At 40.4% G+C, this 14,869-nt stretch overlaps 1 protein-coding gene across 10 annotated transcripts in view; it reads left to right on the top strand.

Moving 5' to 3' along the window:
- RABGEF1 (RAB guanine nucleotide exchange factor 1) overlaps positions 1-14,869 on the top strand; it is a 72,088-nt gene that overhangs the window by 37,979 nt on the left and 19,240 nt on the right. For 8 of the 10 annotated variants that reach the window (XM_025275265.3, XM_025275266.3, XM_025275268.3 and 5 more), the window contains 2 exons: positions 8,211-8,399; positions 10,407-10,573. In XM_025275265.3, the coding sequence (XP_025131050.1) occupies positions 8,211-8,399; positions 10,407-10,573 (356 nt within the window). Of the gene's footprint in view, positions 1-8,210; positions 8,400-10,406; positions 10,574-14,869 lie in introns of those variants that run through there. The other 2 variants (XM_006070329.4, XM_025275273.3) reach the window with 2 other exon arrangements.

Here is a 14,869-nt window from a genome sequence, read left to right as displayed (position 1 = left end):
ATAGCCTTGACTAGATGGACCTTTGTTGGCATAGGTACTACTTCAGAAAGAGTGAAAGCTGAGACCTAACTGATGAGAGGGAAATTACCTTATGAACAGAGTCACAGCTTCTAGGCATTAGAACACACTTGCAAAGGTTCCCAGAAGAGAGAACTTGAAAGGAGTCCTAAGTTAGCTTTCTGTTGTTGCCATAATGAATTACCACACACTCAGCAGTTTAAAACAGCACCCAAAGTTCTGTAAGTCAGAACTCCTGGCAGCTCAGCTTGTGCTCCGTGAAGGTTCTCAGGAGGTCAAAATTAAGATGTCATCTGATCTGGGCTCTTACCTGGAGGTTATGGGGAGAATCTGCTTCTAGGCATACTCAAATGTTGGTAGAATTGAGTTCAATAAAGTTCTATGACCGAGGTTGTCATTTCCTTGGTTGTCAGCCAGGGGTCTTTCTCAGCTTCTAGAAGCCACCCACATTTCTTATATTTCTCTTCAAAGCCAACAAGGGTTCTTTGACTCTCTTTGATTTCTCTGTCATCCTCTTCTGCTTTATATTTTAAAAACAATTTTCTTGAAATATAGTTTATATACCATAGGATTCACCCATTTAAAGAGCACAATTCAAAAGCAGCCTTGACCACACCAACTTTAGAACATTTTCATCACCTCAGAAAGAAACTCCATGCCCTTTAGCTGTCTCCTTATTTCATTCTATCTCTCTCTGTCCCCCCCTGAGTTACAAAGCAACCATTATTCTGCTTTCTCTCTAGACTTCCCTGTTCTGAACATTCATACGAATGGGATCATATAATGTGTTGTCTTTTATGACTGGCTTCTTTCAGTTAGCAAATGTTTTCAAGGTTAGTCCTGTTGTGGCGTGTGTCAGTACTTAATTCCTCTTTATGGCTGAATAATATTGATACTTCATTGTGTGAATGTACTACATTTTGTTGATTTATCAGTTGATGGACATTTGGGTTGTTTTCAACATCATTAGACTATTAGGGAATTGCTGATATAAACATTCATATACAGGTTTTTATGGGGACATATGTTTTCATTTCTCTTGGGCATATACCTTGGAGTGGAATTGCTCAGTAACTCTAATTAAAATCATTTGAGAAACTGTCAGATGGTTTCCAAAAGCAGCTGCACCATTTTACATTCCCATCAGCAGTGTATGAATGTTTCAGTTTCTCCACATATTTGTCAACATTTGTTATTATCTTGCTTTTTAATACTAGCCATCTAATTGAGTGCGAAGTGGTTTTTCATTTTCCTAATGAGTAATGATGTCAGAAGTCATTTAATGTGCTTACTTACCATTGGTATGTCTTCCTTGGAGAAGTGTCTGTTCAGCTCTTTTACCCATTTTGATAACTGGAGTATTTATCTTTTAAAATATTGAGTTGTAACAGTTCCTTATATATTCTGGATACACGTTCTTTATCAGATTCATGATTTGCAAATATTTTCTCCCTTTCTGAGGGTTGTCTTTTCACTCTCTTGACGGGATCTGTGGAAGCAGAGAAGCTTTTAGTTCTCATGAGCTACAATTTGTCTATCTTTTCTATTGTTTATGCTTTTGGTGTCATCTAAGAATCTTTGCCAAGTTTAAAATCATGAAATTTTACCTGTGCTTTTTCCCAAGAGTTTTTATAGTTTTAGTTTTCGCATTTAGGTCTTTTTAAAATATATATTTATTCATTTCTTTCTTTCTTTTGGCTGCACTGGTTCTGATCGTGGCACGTGGGATCTCCAGTCTCTTGCAGCATGTGGGCTCTTCAGTTGCACATGCCAACCCTTAGTTGTGGCACAAGGGATCTAGTTTCCTGACTGAGGATTGAACCTGGGCCCCCTGCATTGGGAGCACAGAGTCTCAGCTACTGGACCACCAGTAGCTCTTTAATCAATTTTTAATTTCTCTGTATGGTGTAAGGCAAAGGTCTGACCTCATTCTGTATGTGTGGTATCTCAGCATCATTTGTTGAGAGGACGCTTCCATTTGATAGTTGTGGCCATAGTTTGATGAGTTTATTTCTGGACTCACAGTTCTATCCCATTGATCCACGTGTCTGTCCTTGTGCCAGTTCCATGCTGTTTTGATTATCATGGATTTGTAGTAAGTTTTGAAATTGGTAACGTACGTCCTCCTACATTCTTTTTCAAGATTGTTTTGACTCTCTGGGTTCCTGTTGTCTTCTGCGTCTAAGGTTCATGTGCTTATATTAGGTACACCTGGAAAATCAGGATAATCTCTATTTTAAGGTCAACTGATTAGTAATCTTAATTATCTGGAAAGGTTTTTTTTTTTTTTGGTCATATGAGGTAGCATAATCACAGGTTAACAGCAGAGTGAACGTCATGGGAGCACAAGGCCTGTGAGGCTTAGATTTGTAAATAGGTAGAGAATGATAGGCGCAGAAGTTGGATAGAGGGGTATGAATGGGAGTTTCAGAAATATTTTGTCCAAAGTCACATTGCAGAGCTGGGATTTGAGTGCGTATTTGACCGATCTCCATGTTCTCGTGTATACATCAAGTTGGTCTTCATAGACTCATAGCTATTATTGTTGTTTCCATGTTAACCTGTTGAGCCCTTAGTATATGTGAAGTAGTCTTCACAGTTACGTTTTTTGAGCTCTAGCATAGTACTTGGCTTCCCTGGTGGCTCAGAGGTTAAAGCGTCTGCCTGGAATGCAGGAAACCTGGGTTTGATCCCTGGGTCGGGAAGATCCCCTGGAGAAGGAAATGGCACTCCACTCCAGTATTCTTGCCTGGAGAATCCCATGGATGGAGGAGCCTGGTGGGCTACATATAGTCCACGGGGTCGCAAAGAGTTGGACACGACTGAGCGACTTCACTTTCACTTTTCACTTTCACTTTGGGTGCAAATAGGCTGTACTGGAGTTGGCAAAAGGAAAAAGCAGTCAGGAATCAAGGGATGTGTTTCAGAATCTGAAGGTAGGCAGGCAGCCAAACCTTAGCAAAGGGTTGGAACTGAGAAATGGAAGCCCCTCGGGACCTAGAGAATATTTTTCTTCTACCACTTTTCTCTGCTTCTTGTTGTGTATCTGTTTCAGTCTGCAGACTGATTATCCTGTTACTCAGACCGCTTGTTGGAAGGTGGTCCTGCCTCAGCTTCTCCATCATTCAAAAGAACAATCCAGACTGAGTTTCATTTCCAGAACTTCATTTTGGGTCATGTATCCACCTCTGGTTGCGTCGACCATGGCCCTGAAGTTGGGGGGAGGGGGGTGCACATATACAAACATGGCAACCTGTAGATTTAGAGATTTACATTTGGGGAACACTTCCCCAAGGAAAGGGAAGTTGCTGACGCCTATGTTAGGTAGCCTCTCTAAAATATGTTCATTTTAGTAACAGCTGTGCTATCGTCTTTGTAGTATAAAAACAAAATTTTAAGCTTACTGAATGAAAAGGAAAAAAGTAGATATTTCTTTTTGCCTACTTCTCTTGAAATTGAAGGACCACAGGCTGATGATGGTGAGTTTAGCTCAGGCTCTCAAAATAGTTTGAGGAACTCAGGACGTAGTACAAGTTTAGGCTTTGTGATGTCCCTGCCACTTACTACCTTTTTGATCGAACAGATTATAGCTTCGCAGTCTCAATGTCTTTATCTGTATTATAATAGAAGAAAGTAGATGGTCTTTAAAAATTCTCAGTTTAACATTCTAGAATCTTGACTAGACTTCATTAACCTTCTTTCTAGCTCAGCCTCATTTACTAAATGATAAGTACGATAAATCTAAATCCTGTCTGTCCTTGGTGGTGGTGATGGTTTAGCCACCAAGTCATGTCTGACTCTTGGGACCCTGTGGACTATAGCCTGCCAGGCTCTGCTGTCTATGGGATTTCCCAGGCAAGAATACTGGAGTGGGTTGCCATTTCCTTCTCCAGGGCATCTTCCCAACCCAGGGATCTAACCTGCATTTCTGTGGCTCATTGCATTGGCAGGTGGTTTCTTTACCACTGAGCTGCCTGGGAAGCCAGAAAAAAAGTATAGATTTATGTGAACACCTCCATAATACATCTCAGTACAGTTCTATTACCTCTAAAAAAGTTTCTTGTGCTGTTCATTTATAGACTCCCGCCCTAACATCAGTTTCTAACACACTGATTATAGAGTACATAAATTTTTTAAACTGGCTTCATTCACACAGCATAAAGCATTCGGGAATTCATCCCAAGTTGTTTGGTGTAGCATCACTTACTTTTTTTTTCTAAGTAGCATTCCATTGCATGGATGTGCCACAGTTTGTTTATTCATTCATCTACTGAAGGATATTTTGGTTGTTTCCATTTTTTAACTGGTCATAAATACTGTCACTAGAAACACTGTATAGATTTTTGAGTGAACATCAGTTTTATTTCTCTGGAGGAAGTAACTAGGAACTGGACTGCTGGGTTGTATGTTAAGTGTATCTAACTTTTAATGAAATTACCAAATCGTTTTCCATGGTAGATGTACTATTTGCATCCCACTAGGAGGGTTCTCTGGAGAAGGCAATGGCACCCCACTCCAGTACTCTTGCTTGGAAAATCCCATGGACGGAGGAGCCTGGTGGGCTGCAGTCCATGGGGTCGTTAAGAGTTGGACACGACTGAGCGACTTCCCTTTCAGTTTTCACTTTCATGCATTGGAGAAGGAAATGGCAACCCACTCCAGTGTTCTTGCCTGGAGAATCCCAGGGACAGGGGAGCCTGGTGGGCTGCTGTCTATGGGGTCGCACAGAGTCGGACACGACTGAAGTGACTTAGCAGCAGCGGCAGAAGGGTTCTCAGAGAAGGCAATGGCACCCCACTCCAGTGTTCTTGCCTGGAGAATCCCAGGGACGGCGGAGCCTGTTGGGCTGCTGTCTATGGGGTCGAAGAGTCGGGCACAACTGAAGCAACTTAGCAGCAGGAGGGTTCTAGTTGCTCTGCATCCTTGCTTGCACTTGGTATTGTCCTTAATTTTAGCCTTTCTAGTAGGTGTGAATGGATGTCTCATGGTGGTTTCAATTTGCATTTCTCTGACGGATGATAATATTGAACTACTTTTCATGTGCTTAGCTGCCACGTTGTCAAGGCGATGTGACTGACATGGGTTCTTACCGTCTGAAATGTAACCAGTTAGCCTTCCAGTTTCATAGATGCTGGCAGAAGTCATGAGACTCTGGAATCGGAGACAAAGGACTTCATTATTCACAGGACGTAAATAAAACAAGCTTCATCTCACGTGGGCTACCTTTGGTCCCCAGCCCCGTGGGGCTGGTGTCACAGCCGAGGAACCTAAGCTTAAGGAACTCAGATTCTTTACAATGGGCAGCAAACAAAGCCACCTGACTTTTGACCTGGAGGGTAATATTCTATTTTACTTGACAGTAAACAAACTTGTCTTCTGCTCTGAAGGGAAGCAGAAGATATTCCTTCTGAGAATGTTGGATATGCAAACTTTCTTGAGATAGTCTTAATTACAAAGGCCCCTTGTACAGAAATGTGAGAAACCATGGAGAATCGTCTCCTGTGTGTTTATCTTCTTTGGATAAGTCTGTTCAAGTCTTGCCCATTAAAAAAAAAATCAGATGGTTTTCCTTTCTGTTGAGTTTTGAGAATTATACATATCCTGGGTGCAAGTCCTTTGTCAGATACATGATTTGCCAGTGTTTTCTCCCAGTCTGTAGTTTGTATTTTCATTTTTCTCTCAGTGTCATTTGCAGAGCAAAAGTTTTTAGTTTTGCTGACAAGTTCAGGCTGCTGGTTCCAACCCTACTTCTGTGAGGTGTGGTTCCCGTGTCCGTTCATTTTTCAGAGGCTTCACAGTGCTATTTCAACCTGTTTTCTGGTGCGTGCCAGTCTGAAACCTGTGCAGTGGTCTCTATTAGTGTGAGTTTTAGTCTTTGGTCCTGAAGAGCATCAGACCTTTGCATGCATGCATGGGCTAGGGTGTTCACAGCTTGCTTTCTTGAATTCTCCTCAGTGATTCCTCCTGTATTTTTTAAGTTCCCTCGGGGTTTATCTTTTCTCTTCTGGGTTGAAAGCTGTGGAAGTAGTTACCCTGCTCTGTCTTGTACTCCCATCACTGTCTGGGAGACTCGAGAGAGGGAAAAATGAGGACTTCCCCTTGAACAGAGGGTAGCTCTCACAGTTTCTCATTCCAGTCGCTTCTGTGGACATTGTATGATTGCCAGTGGCTCAAGAGAAGGGGGGAAAGATGAGGAAATGGAGGGATTTTCATATTTCCTCTCAGTGTTAGGAGTTCCTATTCTCATTCTTTGAGCCAGAACTAAAGGAGCTCTCTCTGTGCCCTGGAGTTCATTTCTGGGTTGACTTGGTGATATTGGAGGGGAGAAAGGGTAGCCTGAACAGGGGAGGGGTTCAGTGATACAGTGAGTTCTGGCCTTCTTCCTTAATTCTCCTCCTCCCTTTTGCCTTTGAGAATCCTCAGAAGTAATGCTTGGTGCGTGCCTCTTTAGTTGTGCTGCACAGGCTTCTCTCTGCAGTGGTTTCTCTTGTTGCAAAGCTCGGGCTGTAGGGTGCGCGGGCTTCAGTAGTTGTAGTAGTTGGGCTTAGCTGTCCTGCCACATGTGGGATCTTCCTGGACCAGGGATCGAACCCATGTCCCCTGCATTGCTACCAGGGAAGCCCCATCTTAACCATTTTCAAAGTGTATAATACAGAAGTGTTAACTATGTGTACCTTGTGCAACGGATCTCTAGAACCTTTTTATCTGGCAAAACTGAAAGTCTCTTCCATTGAACAGCAACTCCTCTTTGCCTCCCTCCCCCTACCCCCTGGCAACAATCATTCTACTTTCTGGTTTGAAGAGTTTGACTTACTTAGATACCTCATGTAGGTGGAATCATGTCTTTGATTTGTCTTTTTGTGATTGACTAATTCTACTTGACATAATGTCTTCAAACTTCATCCATGTTGTAGCACATGATAGAATTTCTTTCCTTTTGGAGGCTGAATAATATTCCATTGTGTATACCACATTTTCTTTATCCATTCATCCTGTGTTTATCCATTCATCCTTGGATGGATATTTAGATTGCTTCTAGCTCTTGGCTACTGTGAATAATGCTCAGTGAAGCATGAGCGTGCATATCTCTCTTCAAGATCCTGTTTTCAGTTCTTTGGGGAATATACCCAGAAGTGAGATTGCTGGATCATATGGTAATTTTATTTCTAATTTTTGAGGACTCTCCGTACTGTTTTCCACAGTGACTGTGCCATTTCACCTTCCCACCAGCTGTGCACAAAGGTTCCAATTTCTTTACATCCTTGTCAACACTTGTTGTTTGTGTTCTTTTTGATGATAGCCATTCTGACAGGCATGTGTGATAAGTCATTGTGGTTTGGGTTTGCATTTACCTAGTAATTAGTGATGTTAAACATCTTTTCACATGTTAGTTGGCTCTTTGTATTCTTCATGGCTCAGAAGGCCAAGAATCTGCCTGCAATGCAGGAGACCTGGGTTCAATCCCTGGGTCAGGAAGATCCCCCAGAGAAGGAAATGGCAGCCCACTCCAGTATTCTTGCCTGGAGAATTCTATGGACAGAGGAGCCTGGTTGGCTACAGTCCATGGGGCCACAAAAAGCTGGACACGACTGAGCAACTAACACTAACACACATATCTTCTTTGGGGAATTGTCTGTTCATGGCCTTTGCTGATTTTTAATTGGATTTTTATTGTTGTTGTTGAGTTTTAGTTCTTTACATATTCTGAATATTAAGCTCTTATCAGATAAATGGTTTGCAGATATTTTATCCAATTCCATAGGTGGCCTTTTCACTCTGTTGATTCCTTTTCTGTGCAGAAGTTTGATGTAGTCCCATTTGTCTGTTTTTGCTCTTGTTTCTTATGCTTTTGGTGTCGTATTCCAAGAAATTGGCACCAAATCCAATGTTGTGACGTTTTCCCCCTATATTTTGTTCTAGGAGTTTCATAGTTTTGTGTCTTATGTTTAGGTATTTAATCCAATCAGTCCTTTCTTAAAGTATGCTTTATTATTGGGCAGGAATAAGAAGTTTGTTCTTTAGTATGACAGGAATTTGCCATATTGAAACCTTCTTTTCCCTCTTCCTCCCCTTCCTTCTTTTACAGCATGAAGTTGATAAACTCATTCATTTTTTTTCTTATTTGCTTTGCTGTGAGCAGAATGATAGTGAATTCATTTTCAACAACACTTTCTTGTTTGCTCTTTGATTAGCAGGAGGAAGATGAGCCTTAAGTCTGAACGCCGAGGAATTCATGTGGATCAGTCGGAGCTCCTATGCAAGAAAGGATGTGGTTACTATGGCAACCCTGCTTGGCAGGGTTTCTGCTCCAAGTGCTGGAGAGAGGAGTACCACAAAGCCAGGCAGAAGCAGATTCAGGAGGACTGGGAACTGGCAGAGCGGTAAAAGGACTTAACTTGGGGTGTTTAGACAATGATGTAACTGGATACACAGCTTGAGAATACATTTTTCTCTTCTGTTTTGAGCTATCAGCAAGTCAGCTTAATTTTAAGAGAAATGGATATTTTCTTTCGTTCACCACTTAATGAATAGCTTTCAGTGATTTCTTCACTTTGTCTTAACTTTTAATTGTTTTGTGTTTGGGATGAGTTAAGTCTTAGTTCTCTAACATAGACAGTAAGCTCCTTTGAATGAAGATGAGCATACTTCACGGTGAAGATTAAATGAGGTTATAGATATGAGTGCTCAGGGCTTGGCTTATGACTTTCATCAAGCATTATTTTCCTCATTCTTTTAATATACTCAGCATGACATCTGGCACAGTGATAAGCACATAATAGTAGAAACCTGTTGATTTGTATCCATGGTCCTGAAAGTACAGAAATTTAACTTTTCCTTAAAAAATGGCATTTGTTAGTATTATCCAGGAAAATGACTGTGATAAAAATTAAAACATAGAATGTCTAGTGAGCATAGGAGCTAATAAAATGCCATGAATAGCACCACTGGACCACCAGGTTTTGTAGCTTTAGATAGTTCCCAGGTGATGTTGACACTGCTGTCTGGGGAATCACACTTTGAGAATCATAGTTCTATGGATAACTTTTGAGATTTGTTATGAATACCTCAAATTCAGCTGGTCCAAGGCCAGATTTCTTGCTTTTATTTCCTCTAATCCCCACTTCCAGCAGCTCCTCCTGTCCCTCTCTGTATCCAGTTAATGACGTCACTCTTTATTCAGTTGACTCCTTCGCTCCCACACACTGCTTGCAGGTAATTGAGCATGTTCTCCTTATTTCAGCTCAGAGAGGCCTTTTGAATTCTATCCTCTCCTGTTTCCAGGTTCTTGCTTCTCTCTCTTAAATCTGTGTACTCTGTTCTTAATTACTGTCTCTGTCCCTAGTCTGTCTGCCCCTCCAGGTGTCACACAGCTACCTGCATTATGTTTAAAGCACAGATCAGATAATGGTGTTGGATTATAGTCTTTCTTGATTCCCCACCATGTGATGAAGTCCAGGATTATAGCAGGCTTGGCAGTCGAGGCTTCTTACCACCTGGCGCCTACCTGTACATCCAACATCAGAGTCTATCATGTCGTTAGGGATCTGACTACATTGAATGAACTTGGTCCTCAACACAAGTCACATCCTTCCCATTTGTAGTAGTATCTTCTTTCTGGAATGCTCTTCCACTTGGTGGAATCCTCTTGATCCTTCTAAGACTGGCCTGAACATCACCATTATAAAAACTTTCATAAGACTTCCCTGGTGGTCCAGTGGTTAAGAATCCGTCTGCCAATGCAGGGGATGCGGGTTCAATCCCTCATCTGGGAAGATTCCACGTGCAGTGGGGCATCTAATCCTGTGTACCCCGGCTGTTGAAGCCTATGCCCTGGAGCGCATGCTCTGCAAAAAGAGAAACCACCGCAGTGAAAAGCCCGTGTACCACAAGTAGAGAGTAGCCCCTGCTTGCTGCAACTAAAGAAAGCCTGCACATGGTAACAAAGACCTGGCATAGCCAAAAATAATAAAATAAATTTAAAACAAAAAACCTTCTTGGACTCTTCCAGCAGACTTAGGTTTGTCCCCCTGTATTCTCACAGCACTAGGGTTTTGCTGTCTACTGTAGGCGCTGTCACATTATGTGGTAGTTATTGACTTAGCTCTTTCTCTCTTCTACCCTTGAGGTTGTCAGGGAAGAGGACTAGACTGTATTTTTTGTGTGTAATCCTCGTACAACTGCTGAATGAACTTGATCCACGGAGAAAGTCCCTTTTGAAGTTTGTAGTGGCACATAGGATAGTTTGCTGTCAGAGACCTCAGACCTCTTTGGTATTTAACCTCTAATTCTGAACGTTTTAGCTCCCCAATTCATCGAGTTATTACCTGTAGATGCAAGGAAAACTTGGAGACTATCAGGGTTACTCTTGATCTCTCCTTGAATTACAGACTGCAGCGGGAGGAAGAAGAGGCCTTTGCCAGCAGTCAGAGCAGCCAAGGGGCCCAATCCCTCACATTTTCCAAGTTTGAAGAGAAGAAAACTAATGAGAAGACCCGCAAGGTTACCACAGTGAAGAAATTCTTCAGTGCTTCATCCAGGGTTGGAGCAAAGAAGGGTAATTTTTCTGATTCTCTTTTTCCTTTTGTGCCCAGTGAGACACAGAATGTGTGTGGGCTCAGCTTTGTAATTTCTGTAAGCATTCAGAGATATCAACTCAGACTTGAGATGTTGGGTTGGAGGTGCAGATGACAAATGAAATCTCATTGGTTGGAGGACATTCTGTTTAAGAAAACTTATTTTTACTTTATCAGAGGAATAAAGATAGTTGAAACATATAGCTTTGTTTATAAAATTTATAGCCATCGTATCTGCTTGGGTGTTTTATTTTTTTGCCTTCAGTTTTTGAATATTGGTTTACTCTCCTTTGTTTAATATCCTCACTATCCATACGTTATCAGAAATGACTGTTTCAAGTTATCTTAAAGTTGTCTAAAAGAGAAGTTTTCTGAAAGCTTGAGAGGCAGCTTGTGTCTAGATAGGAAATACTATTTAGAGAACATGTAGGAAAGGCTCACTTTTGTATGTGCTTGACCTTTTTCATCCTACTGCTTAAAATTCCACATTATAACCAGCAGGAAAATTCTCGCTAAAGTCACACTTGTTCTACCAGTGAGCTGATAAGCTAATTGAAATGACCCAGTAGGAAGCAAGAAAGACTGTCTCTTGTTAGACCTTAGTCTCTCTACCTCTCTGTTGATAACCAACACTGATGCTGTCAGAGAGCTGTGCTCTTGGACACTTCCTTCCACTCCCTCCACCCCAACCTGGGATAATTGTTAGGTTTTTGGTCTGCCTGCAGGAAGGGAAGTAATAGTATCACAGCTAAAGATCTTTACTGATCTTTTGGATTTAATGACTATTGTTTTTTGTTTATTAGAAGGAATGATTGTTTATCCAAAAATACAGCACTTCTCTTTAATAAAGGCAAACCTTTATGCCATCTTTTCATTCACATGATCCGTTTGGAATTGTTCTTGCTTGGCCCTCTGTCAGCAGTTTTCTCTACAGCAGTAAGAAGGGGAATAATCGATACCTGTTACAGATTAGATGTGTTTGATAAGAATATATTTGGTTCATGGTTTATTTATGAGGAGGTAGTGTAGTAGGTGATTAAAAGTGTATACTTTGGAGTCACCCTGGTTTGAGTCTCAGCTTTGCAGTTTGCTAGCTGTGTGACCTAAGCAGGCTGATCTCTTTAAGCCCTGTCTATTCTGAGGGATAGTAATACCTATCATTGGCATGTCTTGAGGAGTAAATGAGCTGATGTGTGTACAGAGTTTTAGCGCAGTACCTAACACACATAGTCAGTCTCCAGTATGTGTTAGCTATTTTAAAACGCGTGTTGTTTTTTTGATAGAAAAAAACCTCCTGGTAAGGAACTCGGAGGTATTGATCAAAGCCATTCATTCTTGTTTAGTTTGCATTCTGTTTCCTTCTTTGGGGAAGTCTGATTAACCTTATGCATTTATAGATGTCTGGTGAGACGATATATGACAACAAGTGAAATAGTAAAGAATTATAAAATCATCAGCTCTAACTGTCACATTTTACAGATGACAGTATGAAAGCCCATAAGGTGAACTGATTTACCCAAGGTCATATAATGAGTTGCTAATATTAGAGTTCAGGTCTCCTAAGTCCTGGTTAAGCTTTTTCCCCTTATATCCCTTGACCTCAAATATGTATGTGTTCACCTACAACTATATCTGTGTCTGTATCTATGTAGATAGATAAGTGCATAATAGTCACACACATTTATGACTATACTTGGCACTTTTAAAAATCATGTCCTAGGAGCTTCTATACGGTGTACATTGTATTATAGAAAGACGATTTGTACTTTAAAAGAAAAATTTCAAGTGATTTTTAATCTTAAAAACTTTCATGTGGAATATTTCTTAATTTTTTAAATTTCTTTAGAATGATAGATTTTTTTTTTAACCTTTAGCTGTTTTATGTCTGTAGAAAGCATGTGGTGAGAAAGACTTCAGAGTGTTGGGAAAAAAATTGATGTGTGTGTATTAGAAAAGAAGATGCTATTGGATCTTTGTTTCACAGATTGCTTATGTAACTCTGCCAAATGAACTCTGCATTTCAGGATGATTATTTTTTGGGCCTTTGCATGTGGATGAAGTTAGCCTATACTAAATGCAGTTTTCATTTATTGAGTCTAGACTACAATAGGCCTTTTATGTTCTGTGTTCTTTATTTTACTTTGTTAATACGAGATGTCTTTGCTCTTGATATTTTACTTGCTTCTATTGGTGGTACGAAAGAAAGCTCTTAAGCCAGGGCAGGTTGGTGGTACATAGAACACAAATAACCTTCTAAGAGATTTGAAAAATATTTTAACTTCCTGTTAGAGTTGTCTGTGTCTTCAGAGAAGATTAATGGGACAGCTTGACCGTAAAGACTCAGAGAATTTACTTTCAGTTTTTTAATCTCCAAAGCAGGGTTGAGTGAGGTGTAGTTTAGAGTAGATCACGGTGGGTCAGCCAAGTTGAAATAGTTGCTCATACATTCTAAAATGCCCTTTTTCTTTAGAGCTCAAATAGATGTCACCCTGAGTAGAATCTTGTGTTCATCTTTTACAAATAATCTAAAAGGTATGCTCTAAGGAGGGATTAAGAAAGGCTGTCTTTTTTTTTTTTTTTTTTTTTTAAGAATTAAGATGCCAATCTTTCTACTCAGACCTTAGATTCTACATACTATCCTACACTGAAGTGAATTCATGTTCCTTGAAGAATTGAGTGATTCTGGAACTGGAGCGGGGAAAGGAGGGCCCCTCAGAAATGTTGGGGACATGTCAAGCACCCAGAGGTCAGCTTGAATGGGTTCCCACTGACCAAATTTGGGTATCAAAACAAATAAAGACAATAAATGGACTGCAGATGAATAAAACAATAATCTATTAGTCCATCCAACTAATAAAATAGATAAAGAAGGGAAGAAAACTCTTGCTTACCATAGAGTGTTGACTAACACATATAGGAGTGATGGAGATAGAAAATCACCGTGTTATAGTTATCCTGGTAGGAGCTGGTTGAGACAGGTTACACCAGTGGATGCTGAATCTAGGGTGAGAGTAGGGAGTTTCCTGAGGAGCAAGTGGTGAACCGTGATTCAGGTTAACTCCCACAGCTTATTTACTGATTACACATAGAGAAATGATAGCTGTATTACAGCGTGGGAAATGGACCTTGTGTGCTTCTAGATATGATAATTTGAGAAGAACACAACATCAATTGTGTAATATTTAAGCTGAAAATTTATAACCTGACATCTAGTCATGAGGCAACAGTAGAGAAACACAAATTGAGGTACATTCAGTAAAAATAACTGGCTTGTATTCTTCAAAATTGTCAGTGTCATGAAAAACAAAGACACATTTCCAGGTTAGAGGAGACTGTATGACCACTAAATAAATGTGTGACCCTCAGTTTGATCCTGTGTTTAAAAAAAAAATGCTTATTTTTCAGTAATTATAGTTAGCGACAGAATATCCTTGTTGCTAAGAAATACTCAAACTAAGGGGTAAAGAGCATACCATCTACTCTGAAAAAATTTAGAAAAAATTGCACACAGACATGGAGCAAAGTGTTAAAATTTTGTGACTCTAGATAGTGGGTAGAAAGGGATTCTTTGGGAGAATTCCATGGATAGAGGAGTCTGGTGAGCTGTGATCCATAGGGTCACAAAGAGTCGGACACAACTGAAGTGACTTAGCATGCATGCATATACTAATTCATAACTAGTGAATGCAGTTCATCTTTTTTATTCTTTTAAGTTTTTTTTAAAGCAGTTTTAGGCTCACATAAAATTGAAAGGATGATACAGAGAGTTCCCATACGTGCTGTGCCTCCACACATGCAGAGTCTCTTCCAGTGTCAGCATCCCCCGCCAGAGTGGGCCTTTTGTGTTACAGTTGCTGAAGCTACATTGACACATGATTTTCAGAAGCATGTAGTTTACATAAGGATTCATTCTTGGCATTGGACATTCGGTTGATTTGGACAAATGTATAATGATATGTATTTACCATTATAGTATCATACAGAGTATCTTTACTTTCATTAGCATTTTGAAAGAGTATTTTTTAAAAATCAAAATCATCTGTCTTTGGAAAATAGTATTTGTTGAAGGGAGAGAGTGTGCACAAGTAAGGCAATAAAAGAGATGGTTAGAGTTTCCCTGCCCTTGGCTGGCTTACAGATCCGCAGAGTCTCAGGGCATGGTGTTCCCTGGAAAGAGTCCTCAGTCCATTCTGACATGCTGAGGCAGATAATGCATAGTAAGGAGCTCAGGTTGCAGAGTTAAGGCACAGAGTCCTGGGTTCAGATTCCAGCTTGTG

The sequence above is a fragment of the Bubalus bubalis genome, chromosome 24 (genome assembly GCF_019923935.1).
Source record: "Bubalus bubalis isolate 160015118507 breed Murrah chromosome 24, NDDB_SH_1, whole genome shotgun sequence".
In the NCBI taxonomy this organism is placed as follows: Eukaryota; Metazoa; Chordata; class Mammalia; order Artiodactyla; family Bovidae; genus Bubalus; species Bubalus bubalis.
The sequence above is the reverse complement of the archived record's forward strand: the minus strand, read 5'-3'. Positions and strand labels throughout refer to the sequence as shown.